Raw genomic sequence first — 19,106 nt, forward strand, 5'->3', positions numbered from 1 at the left:
TAACTGAGACAGTATAAAATTATGAACTTTTGTTAGAAAAGTGTATTAATCAGTGGATAGTTTCAATCTCAAGACTAAAAATGAGCAAAGGTAGCTGGATGAAGTGTTTGATGATAGCTTATTAGAACAGCATATGTCACAGCTAATTAAAGCAAATATTAAGACCTGTAAGATTAAATAGCCTCAATGAGATGGTGCTTCTGGGTGGCAGCAGCAACCATTTAAATGTTGTCTTTGAGGGAGAAGAATGGGTCTAAGATTTGAGGGCAATTAGAAGAGTATGAAAATAGGGCTAAAGGGAGATGCAGCATGTGAGAGGATTCTTTAAATGCTGGATGGAAAGGAGGGACTAAACAGAATAATCAGCATAAAAGACTTTTTGACTGTTTATCTTGTACTCCAGTTTTTTTGGAGTTGGAGCCAGGAAAGCCATGATTAGAAAAAGTTGGCAGAATGAATTGAGCATTTTGTTTTGGTTTTCAAAGATAAAGGTACCTTTATAGCTGTTAATTAAAGAGAAGATGAGGGATGCAGAAGGGACTGAAAATTACAATCATCATACCAAAGTATTGAAACTGGGGGCCTGGTGAGTCATTGCTGAGGCCCTTCATCCCTGGAGACTGAAGTGAATAGTGAGACAGTTGATGCATCAGTTTTAAAACTCCAGATGTGAGGAAGGTTCTATCACTCATACTTTGCATAAAGCACTTATGCGGGAAGAGGAAACTATAGGTGTAGTCCATACTGGATATGGAGGAAACCCAGAATCTATGTGCTCCTATATTTTTAAAACAATGTTCAATTAAGTTGCATTTTGGGGGGGAGGAGGGGGTTTCTTTAAGGACGTTGGCTCAAAAGCAGTGTAGGTGCAGCCACTGGCTATTCTATAGCTATTTAAGTATACAGATACTTAAAATCCAGGGGCTGAATGTTGGGTATTAGTTGCAAAACCCAACTCATGTTCCTGATTTATATGCTTCAGAATCAGACTTGATTATCACTGATACAGGTTGTGAAATTTGCTATTCTTTCAGCTACCTAAACCTCTAACTAAATCACCACCAAAAATTCCTTTCTTTGAAACATAAGTTCATCTCTCCTTTCCTCAATTCCTTTAATGTATTAATCTTTAATCTTCCTTGCTGATTTAAATCAGTACTTTATCCCCAGGTTCTAATTCTATTATTTTATAAAAACTATCAAAGCTAATTACCCAAATCTGTTAATTGAATTATACCAACCTATTTATTAACACTAGCCTAATCACAGGATAACTGGTCATTGTAAATTGTCCTAACTGGACTGGAGGAGAAAACTTAAGAGTGGCTAAAGGAAACCTGCGTGGTCACAGGAAGAATATATAAACTCCTTCAAAATGCTTTTGGAACTGAGCTGCGCTCTGAGCTATAATAGCATTGTGCTAACCTCAACTCTACCATGGTGTCCCTGATCAAAATTAACACACTTAATCTGATCATCATAGTCACTAACTGTCATTGAATTGTCTTCAGTTTTAAATTGACTACAGCATTCTCCAACACACTGTACAATCTGCTTATTCACATTCAGTTGGATTTCAGGATCACTAGGTTCTGGCACCCCTGTCTGAAGATTTTTCTAAAAGTAGAACTAGAGCATAGTCATTTTTGAATTGAGTTTCACTTTTGCAGAGTTCCTACCAGATGGACTTGACAGCACTTAGACCAAATGCAAAAAGGCCTAAGACATTTCAGTTAGACACTAATTAAATGTAGACATACACAAATTCACACATTGATGCATTTTGAATAAATAAACTCATTGATTTTTACCATGCTTTAGCTTTCCCTCAGTCTCTAAATGCACATTAAGTCTAACTGTTCACCCACTTCCCAATGCAAACCCTTTGTCCTAATGTACCGAATTTCAGACACAAGTACCTGTAACATCAATAAATTTGTGTGGAATAGTTGATAATTGTTGTAATACTCCACACAAAGGAAGATGATTTGAAATTGTTAGAAAGTCAATCTCTCCAGCCTTAGGACAGCACTGCAGGATTTGTTCATGAGATTTCATCCATTTTAGTCACTGATGATTGCATCATATTCGATTCTCACAATATACCAGCAAATGAAGGAAGACCTTTATGATATTCAGGCAATACTGATAAGTGGCAAGTAACATGTCTCCTATCAAAGTGCCAAATGTTAATTATCTTCAACAAAGCGTGAATATTTACTAATTTTTACATCAATATCATCATTCTGTGATTCACCTATCTCAGCCAAATAAATACTATTCCTACAAATGTAAACCAGGCTTCACTTCTGTGGTGTGACTTATTTTCAATAAGGAATTTAGAAAATTTAGTAGTTTTGTAAGCTCTCTGTTGAGATATTGCATGTGTCTAGACAGGTTATGGTATTTTACTTTTTTTTTGGAAAAGTGATCAATGCACCCTGTGCTTCAAATTCTAGGTTAAAAAGGGAACATTTCCTTGACATATTGACAGCAATGCCCATTTCTCTCTCATAACAGAATTATTCCAATTCTGAAATTTGACATCCCTCACACCCTTTTCCCCCAACAAACCCTAAAATACACTTGTTTAGTTTGACATTATGGATTTTTATTATTTTAACATACAGAAACAGGTGCTGATTGTGTTAATTTGTCTGCTTTGAGCCTTACCTGCGAGCAGTCTATGTGTAGCAATCAAATCTAGAAGGGTAGAGTTTAGTTCAAAATTTTGATAGTGAAACAAATCTGTCTATTCATTCTAACCATTTTATGCTTGAACCAATTCCATGATACAAGAGAAAACATTGTGGCCAGTGAATCCATGCTGATCGCAGTGCTCACAATTTCCCGCATTCAGCCCATGTACCTATCCAAATGCCTCTTACATGATACTATTGTACCTGCCTCAACCACTCATTCCACATATTCACCACCATCTGCGTGAAATAGTTGCCCTTCAAATCCTTTCCCTCTAACCCAAAATCCATGGGGGGGTGCTACCATTCATCTGCAGTCATCTTGAAATTAATTGTAGCAATCACAGTGGGCTTGACAGCCAAACAACTGTCATTTATACAGTTTGAGATTGTTAATATAGAGATTAATATTAAAATCCTGATGTGCCATTGTAATTGAGTCACAAAAATGTTAGCTGGACTTTTTTGTCATATTAAGAAAAATAAAGTAGTATTACACTGGACAACTTCTCCCTGAGAAAAGCCAGAATGGATCAATGAGGGAACTTGGCTGAGGAACTAAAATTATTAATGACAGCAACAACAGGCAGAGGAATATTATGCAACATATTATTTATATGGACATCAATAAAGTTCAGCATATCTGAAGCAAAACCTGTGGAATTTAAAGCAGCTTATAATTCTGATTAGGAGATTTGCTCTGAGACAGGAGAAAGAGGAATAACGAGTAGGTAGGTAATCGAGTCAGCAAGTTCTTTTCTGCATTAGGAATAAATATTCGGGGTTTCAACCATATTTCTCAACAACTTAGATATTATAATAGGGTCACAACACTCTATCCTGAAACGTCAGCAAGATTAAAGAGCTGGTTGTTGACCTAACGAAACGGGGTCTCCTGTTTAATGCAGATGCTGTCCTTAAGTACTTGACAACTATACAACCAGCAACCTCATCCAGTCCCTTTTTTTTATTCTATAATCATTTTTCCTTCAGAATCATACAAATAAAACAAGTGTATGCATACAAACGTGTATAGGGCATCAGAGCCTTTTGAACAGGGACGTCAAATTATCTCCTTGACTGGGAGCGATTTTTAGGTATTAACAATTTAAATAAAAATATCGATTACTTTTCCCGGGTTCTGTCTTTATGCTTCTTACAGAAGTGGGTATGCTTCCCCTCCCTCCAGTTTTTACTTCCCTTGCAATGAAAAGAAAAACAAGATACTAATCGAAGATCACGGGCAGAAAAATCCGACAAAGCTGCTGCAAAGAATGCATTCGGACATTTAACATAAAGAATTCCTCAGCGAACGCTACAGAAGACAGGCAACAGGATGGCGAAATTCGCCGACAATAAACTGCTTGCAGCGGCAACTGGACCTGTGCAGCATTGCGGGACGACAAATGCCGGAATCTGCAAAGCACTGGAGTAACTCAGCACCCTAGAGAGCATCTATGGAGTGAAGTTGGACAGTCCAGATGATGAATCTCGAGTTGCCGACTACTTCCATCCATAGATGCTGCCGAGTTCCTCCAACGCTTTTATGTACTGCCCCTTAAAAGAAAAGCCCCACTACAGGGGATCCGCCCCTTCCAACGGATGCCACCTCGAAGGCTGCTCCATTGTCGCACTCCAAACCTTAGCCTCAATGTTAAAGGCTTTTACCTTGGCGTGCTCTTCTCTGTGCCGTGAGAGTGGCTGCGAGCAAGACAGCTTGTGGGTGGGCGGTGCTGCGAGTCCGCCATTTCCTTTAGGCCAGGCCTAACAGCCGATGCACAAACACTCAGCGACTGGGAGTCCTAAAGACATGTCTGTGTGTGTGAAAACTGTGGCCGCGGAACTCCTCACACACACACACAGAGCATCCACAAACTAGCAGCAGAAAACATTTCACACTCGCATTATCATCCCACGGGCTCCAGCCCAGCTCTGACAAGGAATCCCTGGATTTCAACAGCACCTCCAGCCCCGCGCCATGTTCCTCACCCAGAGGATGCCGGGAGCACGCGCACAAATCCGGCTCCTCCGCTGTTCCGTCCACCTCCCACCTCTCCTCCCCGCTGTTTCGGCAACCTCCCGCCGCTCCTCCCCGCTGTTCCGTCCACCTCCAGCCTCTCCTCCCCGCTGTTCCGTCCACCTCCAGCCTCTCCTCCCCGCTGTTCCGTCCACCTCCCGCCTCTCCGCACTCCTCCCCGCTGTTCCGTCCACCTCCCGCCTCTCCGCACTCCACCCCGCTATTCCGTTCACCTCCAGCCTCTCCTCCCCGCTGTTCCGTCCACCTCCAGCCTCTCCTCCCGCTGTTCCGTCCACCTCCCGCCTCTCCGCACTCCTCCCCGCTGTTCCGTCCACCTCCCGCCTCTCCACCCCGCTATTCCGTTCACCTCCCGCCTCTCCGCACTCCTCCCCTCCGCTGTTCCGTCCACCTCCCGCCTCTCCTCCCCGCTGCTCCGTCCACCTCCCGCCTCTCCGCACTCCTCCCCGCTGTTCCATCTACCTCCCGCCTCTCCACAATCCACCCCGCTGCTCCGTCCACCTCCCGCCTCTCCGCACTCCACCCCGCTGCTCCATCCACCTCCCGCCTCTCTGAACTAGCCTGCTGCTCCCAGCTACCCGCTCCATTCATTTTGTGCAGCCCCGTTGACTTTCCGCTCCTCCCCAGTGTCATGTACAGCTTCATTGATCTCCCTAACTACCCAGCTCCCCATTGCTGCTGCTTCTTTTTTTCCTCTCTTGAGGTACTGCCCAGTACATCTTGTTGCCTGTCTCCATGTGTGACGTGGTGCTCCCTAAATCTTGCTTCTTACCAGATGCAACACCCCATGCCATGAGCTGCTCTATGTGTCTAACGACTTGAGGTGTTTCTGTGGTGGGTATCGCTGCTTCCTCAGTATCCCATGCTACCTCTCTCCGTTCATTGTGTGCAATGGCCGTAAATGGCATCTCTATGCTGCTCCACAATACTTCGTGCGTTGCCTCACTGAATTTTGTCATTGCCCCTTTCCTTGTTCTACCTCTCCCCCATTGCCCCGTACTTTGTGCTATGCAGTACCTTGCCTGCTCTCTGGGATTATACGCTACCAATTTCTCTCTGTTACCGTCCAGAACCATTCTGCCGAGGGAACCCCATATCCCCGTCTTGTATCACGTACTCTCTATCCCCAATATTATGCATCATCTCTCGCCCCATGCCCTGCGCTGGCCCTATCTCTGTGCCAAGATCTTCCACTTCCCCTTGCTGTGTGTTGGTTCCAGGACACAATCTCCTCTCCACAGCCTCTACTGCTTCCTCCCCGGGCACTTGGGAAGCAAATAAAACGGTGGACACCGGAATCTGAAGCAAAGCCATGATTCTAGAAAATAAAACCTTCACCCTCAGAATTTATGGAAAGAGAAACCAGATGTTTCAGGTTGAAGATTCTTCAGCAGAACTGAGAGATAAAGCCGATCCAAGTAGCAGAGGAGGGAAAGGGAAATGGGTGAAATAAAATGAATATCACACCTTTTGCTCAGCATCACGTATCATCCATCCCCGTACCCTGTCTGCCCAGCACTATATATACATGTTCATTAACTCCATTAATTGTGCTCCTGTTCCTATGGCCAGCAGTCACTCTATATCAGCACTAGATACTCCCTTTGCCCATACCATACGGCTCTTTGTCCAGTGATAAGTGCTTATCTCTCCCAGGCCTTGAGCTCTGCCTCCCACGTCACACAGGTTGCCTCTCTCAACTCACCCTTCTCCAGCAACAGCTGCTGCCACCCTGAGTGCTGCCCCAGTAGGACCTGCTGACACTTTCCGCTTGCCCAGGGGTCACATGCTACTACTCTGTGCTGCCCCAGTACCATCAGTTACCATGTGCTATTGCTCTCTGCCGCAGTACCACAGTAGTCTATTGCCACTCTTGAATGCTGTTCCATTACCAGATGCTGCCCCAGCATCAGGTGCTACCATTCTCAGCTTCCTCCACTACCACCTGCTGCCAGTACCAGTTACTGCTAGTAACGATAGCATCCTTTAAATGCTACTCTGAACCAGCCCCAGTACTAGTTAGTGCTACTCACAGCCTGCCCCAGTACCAGTTAGTGCCACTCATACCCTGTCCCGGTACTAGTTAGTGCCACTCTCAGCCAGACCCAGTACTAGCTAGTGCTACTCTCGGCCTGCTCCAGTACAAGTCAGTGCCACCCAAAGCCTGCCCCAGCACCAGCTATTGCCACTCACAGCCTGTCCTAGTACTAGTTAGTGCCACTCAGCCAGCCCCAGTACTAGTTAGTGCCACTCACAGCCTGTCCCAGTACTAGTTAGTGCCACTCAGCCAGCCCCAGTACTAGTTAGTGCCACTCAGCCGGCCCCAGTACTAGTTAGTGCCATTCAGCCAGCCCCAGTACTAGTTAGTGCCACTGCTGCCCCTCCCCCCGCCACGTGCTGCCCACTCCCCCTCCCGCCGCTTGTTTTGGTGCGCGTGCTCCCGGCATTCTCCGGGCGAGGAACATGGCGCGGGGCTGGAGGCGCTGCTGAGACCCAGGGATTCCTTGTCAGAGCTGGGCTGGAGCCTGTGGGATAATAATGCGAGTGTGAAATGTTTTCTGCTGCTAGTTTGTGGATGAAAACGCCTGCTCTCTCTATGTGTGCGAGAAGTGAGGAGCTCCGCGGCCACAGTTTTCACATACATAAACATTTCTTTAGGACTCCCTGTTGTTGAGTGTCTGTGCATCAGCCGCTCGGCCCGGCCTGAAGGAGATGGCGGACTCGCAGCCCTGCTCCGCCGTCAAGCTGCCCCCCTCGCAGCCACTTTCACGACTCAGAGAAGAGCACGCCAAGGTAAAGGCCTTTAAATAGAGACTAAGGCAGCAGGTTTGGCGACGGAGCAGTTGGAGTGGCGGCCTCGGTCAGAAGGGGGCGGGGGCCCCGGAGCCTGGCATGTGTTTAAAGGGGCCGCCTGCACAAATCCCGGGTTTTGCTGCAAACGGTGAATTGGCACCTCTGGCTGCAGTACCTTTATTTGTACCCGTTTAGCCTTTTTTATGGTTGGTTAAAAATGTCGATCGATGTCGCTTGACATTTTATTAAAGCTTACGCCTCTCTCTCTCCCTCTAAACAGCACAGAAATTTAATAGATCCCAGTTGAAACTGTAACTAGAAGGTACCAACTCAATCAACACATTCTATTTTACCTCCAGTTTATTTCCGTTTTTTTGTTTCGTCGGCCGGGATTACGAGCAACGTGACCACTTTCAATCATTAAAAACTGCCGACGAGCGTTGAAAACTAATTGAAAGAATCATATTAGCCTTTAATGACGTTTGAGCGTTTTAGCTATTGTGTATTTTAGGTATTTGTCGTTTCTTTAACACTTGTTTTTCTGTCCACTATACTTTACAAATATTTTGTTTGTTTGAAACCTCTGCTCGGCATTTTATTGAGGGGTTCCATTATTTTAGTGATATTCGTAACGAACCTTGCTGGCAGCCAGTTAGAACAGCGCCTTCTGCAGGGCTACTGCGATCTACGACTGCAAGTAGTACAATTTAACCATGTATTCTCTTAACCAACCAGAGTAAAGCATCACGGCATCGGAACCAGGAAATACCAAGTTCATGTAGTTAGTTCAAGGCGAAGTCGGGACTGGAGGGGGAAGGATATATTGACCCTGGTTTTGCTTTCAGTGATAGAGAGCAAGCACCGAAACAAAAGCGTCCAACAAGATCGGTGACTTCTTTTCCCGGTATGGATCTCAGCAAGGGGTCTCACCAGTAAATTAGATTGAAGTAAAGACTAACAAATATGGGTGCTAAAGATTTGAATTAAAATAGGGAATGCTGGCATTTCAGGTGAAGAGGACCATATAACAGCTCAATCCTACTATCAGTGGTGCCTTGATTTAAAATATTTTTAAAGAACTTCTGCAGGGGAATAACCCTGACAAGATGATATTTGCAACAGCTAGAATTTTTAAAAAAAAATCCCATTTGTAGAGATGTTAACATCACCCTGTTATTAATGGGAACTTCTGGCTACTCATTCTTGTAGAAAACATGTTTTTGCTTCACAGAAGTTCAACAGAACCAATGTAATAGTTTTGGTTATCCTAGACACTAATGTGAATTAAAGTACATAGGAACATAGATGTTTCTGTGCCGCCTCTGTCATCATCTTGTTCCCAATAAAATTAGGATAGATACCTAATGTGCATAGCCATCCCATGTTAAAAGAAGTAATGCACAAGTATCTTCAATTCCTCAGTAAGCCATCCCTAAATGTAAGGGATTGCTTTTATCAAAGAAGTTGACAGTTCCATAATGAATTAATACTGACAATTTCATTATAATTGCAATACAAATTTCAGGTCCTTTGCGATAAGTGGGAAGTCAATACAAAAGAAATGAAAGATTGGAACTGCCACCAATGTTTATAGTAGTTGATACAAGTGAAACTTAGTTTTACTTTGGCGCTGAAAACTATCTCATAGAAACATTGAAAATTTATAATGCAAGGTTATTCAGTCTGTCTTGTCAGTCACTACCAGCTGAACAAGAACACTTAAACCTAAATCCAAGTCACAGCTCTTCAATCATAGATTAAATACCTCAAGGGGTTTGTGGAACTAACATTTTTCAGATGGTCAGTTCCAGAATCCTGCTGTATGCTGAATGGGAAAAAGTCTTTCTTTGTCACTCCTTTAAACATTAAACCTTTATTCTTTTTGATGGCCCCTCTAGTAAAGGAAATATATTGACCACAGCATCTGCAGTGTACTTTGTGTTTACAATATTTCTTATTTGTTCCCGTCTGGGCCTGTCATAATTTTATTCATCTCAATTAGATAATCTCTGTTCCAGAGAAATTTTCCAATATTTTTCATAGCTATGTTTTCCAGTCTGACGTTTCCTGCATTCTCCCCTTGTCATGGAATGACCAGGACTGTATTCAGCTGTGGCCGAACTAGTGTTGTGTTGAATTCTGCCATAACCTCCCAGCTGTTCTATGATACAACTGGCTGATAAAAGATAGCATCACAATAGCTTTCCAAATACATTATCACACAGTTTTCTGGATTAAATTTACCGTTTCACCGTCCAACTTTCTGAACCACCTCTATCTTCTTGGAGTTTAAAGCCAATTTTTGTATTCCTACAAAAGTTTTAATCACAGTCTAAGTTATTGATATACTTCATTAAAAATAAATTATTCTATACTGACTCCTGTGGAGGTCTGCGGTATCAGTCAATGAGCCATAGAAACAATTATTAATCATTGTGTCGTATCTATCCATCCACGTGGAGCTCCGCTGGTGATATCGGTCCAGCTGCAGAAACACCTATCAGTTAATGATTCCTGCCACTGGATCAGTGTTGGATCCAATGTGCCACTCTCCTTTAGATCCCATAGATTTTTCTAGTTTGACGAACCTGCCATGTGAAAACTTTGGCTTTTTAAATAAAGGTTTACACTGAGAATGGTATACACAGAGAAAGTTGAAACAAATCGGTCTGTAGTAACTGTGTTTAATCTACTTCCTTTATAGATGTGTATGTTAGCAGACCTCAGTCTCTTGACACTGTTTGGTAGGCATAAAAGGCTAAGGAATTGTCAGCTTCTGCAATTTCCAGCTTTGGTTTAACATTCTGGTATATTTTCAGCTAGGCCTGTTGATTTATTCATTAAAATGTTCAACTTAATATAACTGTTCTTATTGTTTGTTCCATTCAATATTCCATAATTACCTGCCTTAGGTATAAAAATTTACCTTTCCTCATATTTTTGAGGTTTGCAAAAAAATTTGTTTCGAGCTTTGCCCATGTCATCCACCTTCATGCTTTTCAGTACATTTGAATGGGGAGTTAGATTGCAAAATATAGTTTTTGGGCAGCTTGCAGCAGTCTGTTGCATTTAATTTTCTGACAATTAACTGTGCCTGTACAGTCAGTGCAAGTTGCCATTTGATTTTCACATGCTTTAAGGAGAGCTTTATTGGTCTTACTATTACACTGGGAAATTTAGACCATAGAGCCATTGGTTCCGAGGTTTTCCTCGAGGTAATTTTCTAACAATCTGACTGAAAGTGGAGTTAAGGGAATGTAATATAAATCAAAATTGGTGGCTTACATAACTATAAGATGGTGGCTACAACATATTATGTTCTAGGGCCCATATCTCAAAAAAGAAGAAAAACATGAATTTTGTATAACCTTAATGCTTTGTGACTATTGTTGAATGCTATGATAGAGCTTAGAGAAATAGAAAACTGATTTTTAAGGGATTGCTGATGTGTTTTTAAGGGAGTTAATGTGCAAAAAGAAAACAATGTTAACAACTGAAACACTTATAGTAATAAGTGACAATAAGTTTATTAATGTTTGTGAGTAGGTTAATTTTAAATTGTTAGAAAAATGTCATTTTATGAGTTAAAAATAAAAGCAACTGAATTGTAATTCATTTGCATAAATAAGGTAGTTCCACTCTGTCAATTCTGTTCCCAGAAGACTGTAACACAACACACACACAAAATGCTGGAGGAACTCAACAGGTCAGGCAGCATTTATGGAAAGGAATAAACAGTCAACATTTCTGGCCGAGACTGTAACACATGCTATATTGTATCCGGTTTAACTGGTAAACTATGTAAAAGTAAAATTGTATTAACTGCGGCCAAATTTGCAGGGTCTGGAAACCTGAAACAAAAATAATAAAAGTACTCAAAGCAGTGAGTAAGCAGATTAGTTGATTCACACTTTGGGTCAAGGATACTTCATCTTCAGGGAAAAATTAAAAGACAACCATGATTTGCGTTGCAGAGAGGGAAGGGATGGACAGAATGTGATAGAGTGCAGACTAAATTTGTTTTGTGTTTTCTTCACCCTTTTCTGTGGCTTAAAATACACGCATCTTCTCACTTACCAATTCTGTGATGTAGGGACCTTGATTTGAAAGATTCATCTTGCCCTGCCTGCCTTGTTGAGTTGCTCCATTAAATTTAGAATATTTTGCATTCAAACTTGATAGGTTATCAAAGTTATCAATTTATTATGGCATACAAATAACACAATTAACATACTTCCCTTTGTATAGCTAAACTCTACCAGGATCGTGTAACTTGTTTATAATGACACAAGTTAAATTTAGTATCAGATTTTAAGAATGGCTTACTGTGGAATATCTTGTTATTCACTTGTATATTATGTATGGACTTGGTACTGAACATTTAATTGTTTCAGTCTGACAATTTCATGTAACTACAGCAATGTTCTTCAATGTGAGTAAGTTACTTGTATATGTTTATCTGTGCAATATCTTGGAATTATTTAAGTGATATTAAACTTCAAACACATTGATTTGAGCAAAAAAACACACCTACAGTTTGGCAAATGTTATATTTGTATTACAAATAACATCTGATGAAGCTGTTGGTGTTGAAGTTAAATTTATCTCAATGAATAATTAAAGAAATGCCTGAGTTTTGGTTTATCATTATTTAAAATGCAGATTTATTTACAGTCAAAAATTAAATACATAGTATAGAGGACAGCTGGATTTGATCTGGTGTTCAAGACATGTATACCTAGAAGTTGCATTGAGCTGAAGTAATGCTGTATTCCTGAAGAGCTTGGTGAGGTTAATTGATAAGTAATGGACACATGCAGAACATAGAAGTCCCTGTGTTACTCCTTGATCTGTTTCAACAAAGGTGTTGTTAGAATTGTTTCATTTTCTTGTCTTCTGGGCAATTTTGGAAAATAGGCATACATGCACACCCCTCATAATTCAGTAATCTGAAAGTATATTAAATTACTTTCAGGATGTACCGGTATATTGTACACATTTCTCTAGCATTAAATGTACCTATTGAAACTTATTGAAAAGAATGATGACTGAGGTATGGTGCTGGGATTCATCATCATATATTGAACTAGCCTTTAGGGTCAAGATGCATTAAATCCATAAGGTATTTAAATAAATCAACTTAAATATTAAATGCAATAGGCAAAGTAATTTTACCTGGTTTCGCATATCCAGACGTTGATGGATTGACTTGGTGTTAAGATTTTCTTGTCATTGCCATGTTTTGCTTTTGCATATTTCTTCTGAATGAAAATTTGGTGCTAGAATTTTCTAATAATTATTGTTTTTTGACTTTATAAATGTACCATACCATCAGAGCTGGCTATTAATGTGTAAATAAAGCCGGAAAAGCTAAATCAAAAGATTTTTCCTAATTTACATTGTATAGTAAGCTGTCACTGATGGTAGCAAAATTCCCTTACAAACATTGACATTCCAATTTAAATTCCTATTTAAAAGTATATTCTGAAGGTACTATTGAACATGATAAATAATAGCTGACTAGTTAGTAGGTTTACATATACTGTATACCGCTTTATACTGCCTTCATTTAAATTTCTTCAGTGGTTTCTAACAACAAGAAAATATATTACTAAACAATATTTCAAAGATTCTTCTGGTTGTGCTTAGAGGCAGAAGATAGAATACTTAATAATCAAAAATGGGAAATAAGTTCATAATAATGCCAGTAATACAATGTTGCAATAACCGAATATCAAAGATGAGCAGAAAGTGAGTGAGAAAATAGTTGCAATTAACTTGTGAATTATTAGAAGCGCTGATAAATTACATACTTCCTCCCTCCATTCTTCTGACAATAAATGATGTTTTATCTTAGATTCCATTGTAATTGAAATAATAATAGTATGTATATCCCATCTTTCACAATCTCATAATTATCCCCCCAAGCTATTTCATAGGACAATTATGAATTTTGAGATATCACTTAGTCCTTGTTTCCTGCACAGGATGGGGACACAGGTATAAAAGAAAATGCAGATGATAGTGAGGTCTCTCCTATGTAACTGATAAACTCCCAAATAAAGGTAAAAACTATCCTCTAATATTTTAAGTGCTAATGTTTATAATAAACATGCTAAAATAATTAAATGGTATTTTAGTTGAATTATCAATTGGAACAGCACCTTAGGTGTAACATGTCTTTTATTGTTCTGTGATGCCAAACACCTTAACTGTAAAGGATTTGGTTGGTTTAGAGTAGATTCTAAAGTTATGGGGAGGAGTTAATAGTTCCTTCTAGATGAAGGGTTTAAATCTGAAACCTCAACTGTTCATTTCCATCCATAGATGCTGCTGACCCATTGAATTCCACCAGAATTTTTATGTTCCACATTCCAGCATCTGCAGTCTCTAACTCAAAAATGTCTAGTTGTTTTAATGCATTGCTCATTCATTCATTGTTTGTTTGCATCTATCTCATCCAATTGGCTTATTTCACATCTCTCCAAATCTCTCTGTAGCCAGTCTGTATAAATAGTGGTCAGTTTCCAGACTACATTTGTTAAGTGGTTGTCTGCAGCCTTGGATTACATTTTTGCAGCTTGTGATTTCAAAACCCACATCACTGCAGGTGGTTTCCAATATATTCATTAGAAATAGATTGATAGCTAGACTGACTTAATAAGTACATAGACCCAGAGTTTGTGGATAGCAAATCCATAGATAACAAAGCTGTGTGTATTGCTTAACTTTTGAATGTTTTCCTTTCCCAGACTACGACTTGTATTGAGTTATTTTGAACTGAAGATGGAAAACAGAGCATGGTTGACTAATTCTCAGACACACCTTAGCAGCATTGTGCTTCTACAAATGCATGCATATAAGGACTGTATTAAATAGACTTGCATAGTTCTTGTGTTTCTGCAAAGGTATTCAGAATAATGACTGTATTAAGTAGACTGGTGGCCAGAAAAGAGTAATTCTTGACAGATGAGGGAAAAATAACAGCAAAGTAGGGTGAGGAGGAAGATGGGTGGTTTCTTGGTGTAAGTGTATACTTCTATATAACTTAAGATTTATAGTTAGAAGTTAATTATAGTCTTCCTTTGGGAAGCTGGAGGTAAAATTAGTACTTTCGTGTGTTAATGGCATGTATCATTTTTCTCCCTCGTAAGGTTGTTCTTGTAGTCCCACAGATGCCTGTGCCCTGTTCAGAGTAATTTTCAGGGCTGTATTCAAGTAACAAATGTTCACATAAGTCCAGACAGTGATGTAGGCTGTTTAATCACAGAAGGCATTGCAGTTGAACCAATCCTGTCATATCTAGATATCTATATATATGCAGTAAGTTTCTTGGACATTGATTAAAACTGCAGTTGATTTTACCGAAGTTTGAGGCCACTTGGAGGCCACTATGGCTAGTTCATTTACATTATAACAAAACAGCAATTGGTTAAGATATTATTCAATTGAATATTTTAGAAAAACTACAGTGTGGTTTATATCTGGTTGATATGCTTTATAGCCAGCACATCCTAAATCATTTGAAGAAGGATCTAATTATCAGATGAGGAAGCTTTTTCTTGGTGGACTGAAATCTTCTGGTTGAAGGACTTATTATGGAGGTGATGGTCATGAAATAATTTGAAGTATATCCAGCTTTTGTTTGGCTCTGTTATAGGAGGATCTACTGCTTCTTTCCCCTGACATGTATCTCAGTCTGAAATTCTTGATCCATGCACAACCTTTTTGGTTTGATTTTTTTTTCTCTAGAAGTTGATATTCTTTGATTTCTTTCTGTACAGGATATATGATGAATATAAATTGATCTAAGTGGGACTTGTGCAAACCTATTATGATTTGTATAGAATTCCTTTTGCTAATACACATAGGTACTTTTAAAATATGTATGCCAAAATATGTTTCTAATCTATTCTTTTGTCAGATATGCACACTGAGTATCACCGTGCTGATGCTAACACCTAGTTGGTATTTTCTTTCTTTATCTGGATTTCTTATCAAGTGCACAATCAACAAAAATGTTGTAGGATTTTAATTATCAAGGGTGAATCGATTTACAAATTGTGTAGTTTTAATATGTCCTAAACACCAGGTTGAGCTTATTATACCAATCAAATGTGATTGTTGTCTAAAATCTCATTTAAATGAAGTGGTGTCAACAGCTGTACATGAATTGTAAGGATTAACCCTTTGTAAAATGAAAGGGAAATGGAGAAGAGGCATTGTTTCAATACAAAATTGCAGGGCTTCAGTAAAATGGAGACGTTTCTGTACCAGTTTTGCTAAATCAATCAAATTAAGAAGGATTTCAGCAGAATAATTTACATTTTTTAAGATTACCTTAAAATAATCAAATTATATTCATTTTTAAGTTATTTTCTTTTGTGTTTACTGTATGAGCAATTTCAGAATTCTTTATGTTGCTTTTCATGAGCAGTTGTCTATTTTAATAACAGGTGGTCTCAAACTGCAAGGAAAAAATCGAGCACTGGTAAGTCCAAACATTCCTTGGTGTTTTTGTTGATGAATTTGCTTGCAGGTACAAATAAATGATATAATTTTCTCAGTAAACTGCTTTTTTGAGTAAAAATAAAATGGAAATGATTGCGTACTCTTTGTAGATTAAGTTTTGTACATACTTTGTTTCCTCACATTTAATGACAATAATCTCCTCTTTGCTTTACAGTAAATAGATAACCAGTAAATAAATGGTGTAAGTCAGAATTAATATAAATAATAACGCACCTCAGTTTCTTGTCTAATTCTTAATGTCATGTGCTTTGCAAATTGCATACAAGTTTCAAATCAGTTAGCCAAGAACATTGGTTACTGATTTTGAATGCTCTATAGGTATTAGAAATAAACATACACAATTAAAATACACTTATATGCTACATTAACTTATTCATCTTGATAGTGAAAGCAGAAATGTTATGTTTTTTCTGATAAAACTTCTGAGGTCTTTCATTGATCTTTCTAATAACAAGCTGTTTTAATGGATTTTACACTATTCTACAACTAAGCCTTCTAAGTAGGGATTGATGATTTTACAATATGTTACTAAATATTAAAAAATATATATATACAAAAGGACTGAAAAAAGAACATAGTAATGGTTGGCATTAATAAAAGGAGTGTAGCCACTCTGCTCAGCAAATGAGACCAAGAATCTGAAAAGACACCTTGCTTGACTGATATTTACAAACTGTTTATGAGTCACTGATATCTTTTCCCTGGCCCAATTTGTTTATACAGTAATAACTTTCTGTATTGTTTTTGACAGAACTTCACCTGAATAACACTAACATTTAAAAAAAAAACAGATTCTTGGAAAGATGCATTATAGTACTGGTCTACTTAATGGCTACTTTGCCAGTATTCAAAGATCAATGTGGTTAACACACATTTATAGAACAATGTTACATCTAAGGAGTTGTGAATCATCCAAATCTGGATACATTACTCTAGATCCATTCATATCAGTATCATTTTTAAATAGCTGACCATGCTGATGTATTAGTCAACACCTTGTGGCCCCTATTTTGTGTAACAGCATTTTATGTTAGACTTCCATCAAATATTTTTAATCTTTTTAACCAATTATCACAATCCTCAAAATAAATTTACTTCTCAAATCCTTCACAAACAAGATAAAATCTGCAGTTGCTGGAAATCCAAGCAACGTACACAAAATGCTGGAGGAACTCAGCAGGCCAGGCAGCATCTATAGGGGAAAAAAATACAGTTGACATTTTGGGCCAAAACCCTTCTACCCTTTTATGAAGTCATACTGTTTCTGCTGAATAGTGATCTTCTGGGTGGTTTCTTACTTGTCATCTTTCAGGAGATTTTGGCATTCTCCTGATGTCTGCATATTCATATTAGTACCTTCCAGACCACTGAGGCTGTTCCAGAACTTAGGGAATTTTGTTTCATTGCAATAAACACATCTGTTCTCAGTGCAACAGTCCCTTTCAGAACACTGGTCCAAAGGGTTGGATCATTTTTTTTGTATTTAATTTTATTAATAATTAAGTTTTTTCCCTCTCTCTCATTAATATCTTGGTTCCTCACAACTTCTGCTGTGATTGGCATCTTTAGAAGACAGAATGTTAATTTCTCCTGTCTGTCTGTAAAGATCACGTGATCACATTTTCTATTTGTGTATTAGAAGTTCCTATAAATTTCTTGCTAGCTTACTTTCACTCTATTTTCTCCCTCCATCAGTTATTTGTTAGTGTTTTGTGTTGTCAATCTTGATTCTGGCAATATTACAAGACCTCTAATGTCCTATCATTGCAGCATAGATTAATTATTTTTGCAAGTACCTAAAGACAGTACTGTAATTCATGAATCAGAATCTTTGTCTCCCACACATTCCTCTACCCACAAACTCAAGGCCAATCAGCATGTTCCTCAGGTAGTTATGCATGGATATTTGTTATTTTGTGCATACTGATAATCACAGCTATTCTCATTTGGTCCTATGTACCTCAATCTGCAGATGATGTTTTTTCCTGTTTTATAAGATGTCCTATCTTGTTCATTCCCATATTACTGGAATTTATATTTAATACTCTTTTTATTTCAATTGTGAGGCAACATTTTTAATTCAAGCACTGGACAGGCAAGATGTTCTTTGAGAGATTCCTGGTTCTATTTGCTGTGGGAGAGTATTTATACTCCTTGTATTAATGCCAACCATTATGGCATTCTTTTTCAGTCCCTTTATTTTTAAAAAATATTTAGTAAGATAATGGAAAAATCCTCATTCCCTACTTAGAAGGCTTAGTTGAAGTCTCACCAAGTAACTGTTTCCAAGCCCTTTTGGAAGGTCATTTTAGCTGAATCATTTGGAAGGTCATTTAGATTGCACATTTCATTGTAGTTGGAGAGTACTACAATTATAAGGTCTCATTTTAAACTCCATCATTAAACCTAGGTATTCTACTAGCTTCCGTTGGCAGAAATGAGCAAATGGTAAAAGTAGTATTGTAAAATGCCCTGATAAAGAATCAGCAGACCAGCTGTTTCTAACAGAGCATCAACTGGCGCATTTTACATTGATATAATTGACTGGATTCATCTTTGTCACATTTATGAGAAAAATTATTTCCCAATGTCCTGGGCAACACTTATCCATCAGCAATGTAATTTAAATGGTATCTTAGCATTAACTTATTTTTTTGCTTATCACTGTATATATAAAAAAAAGTAATATTTTTATAAAAATCCCTGAGGGCATGATATCAGTCAGGGCTTTAATCAATTTCAAAATGGCTGCAATGTCTAATCTATGATGTCTCATAAAAGCAAGGCAAATCACATAGGATTGATAATTTGTATTGTACTTGTACAATTCAGCTCATGAGTGCTATTTTAAAAATCCAAATGTTAATATTTTATTATTTAGGGTTAAAGTACAAAGTGACTATGAAGCACTTCAAGGAAGGCTTAAGACCTTACCTGATAAACTATCTTATGATGTAATGGTGAGTATAAAATTGTTCAGAGCTTTTTTTTCTCCCCAGGGAATTTTTGAAGATGTTTCATTTCTTTCTCCTGATTGCCTATCTCCT

At 38.8% G+C, this 19,106-nt stretch overlaps 2 protein-coding genes across 3 annotated transcripts in view; one reads left to right on the plus strand and one right to left on the minus strand.

Moving 5' to 3' along the window:
* Nucleotides 1–4,701, minus strand: part of LOC140740690 (uncharacterized protein F13E9.13, mitochondrial) — a 32,602-nt gene extending 27,901 nt beyond the window's left edge. Inside the window, exon 1 of the mRNA XM_073070112.1 lies at nucleotides 4,368–4,701. The gene's annotated coding sequence lies outside the window, so the exon portion shown is untranslated. The remainder of the gene's footprint in view (nucleotides 1–4,367) is intronic.
* A 2,483-nt stretch (nucleotides 4,702–7,184) lies between these two features.
* Nucleotides 7,185–19,106, plus strand: part of uri1 (URI1 prefoldin like chaperone) — a 60,880-nt gene continuing 48,958 nt past the window's right edge. For both annotated transcript variants that reach the window (XM_073070116.1, XM_073070117.1), the window contains exons 1-3: nucleotides 7,185–7,527; nucleotides 15,984–16,018; nucleotides 18,941–19,019. In XM_073070116.1, coding sequence (XP_072926217.1) covers nucleotides 7,447–7,527; nucleotides 15,984–16,018; nucleotides 18,941–19,019 — 195 coding nt within the window. In that variant the 5' untranslated portion in view covers nucleotides 7,185–7,446. The remainder of the gene's footprint in view (nucleotides 7,528–15,983; nucleotides 16,019–18,940; nucleotides 19,020–19,106) is intronic.

Source organism: Hemitrygon akajei, chromosome 17 (assembly GCF_048418815.1).
Source record: "Hemitrygon akajei chromosome 17, sHemAka1.3, whole genome shotgun sequence".
Lineage (NCBI taxonomy): Eukaryota > Metazoa > Chordata > Chondrichthyes > Myliobatiformes > Dasyatidae > Hemitrygon > Hemitrygon akajei.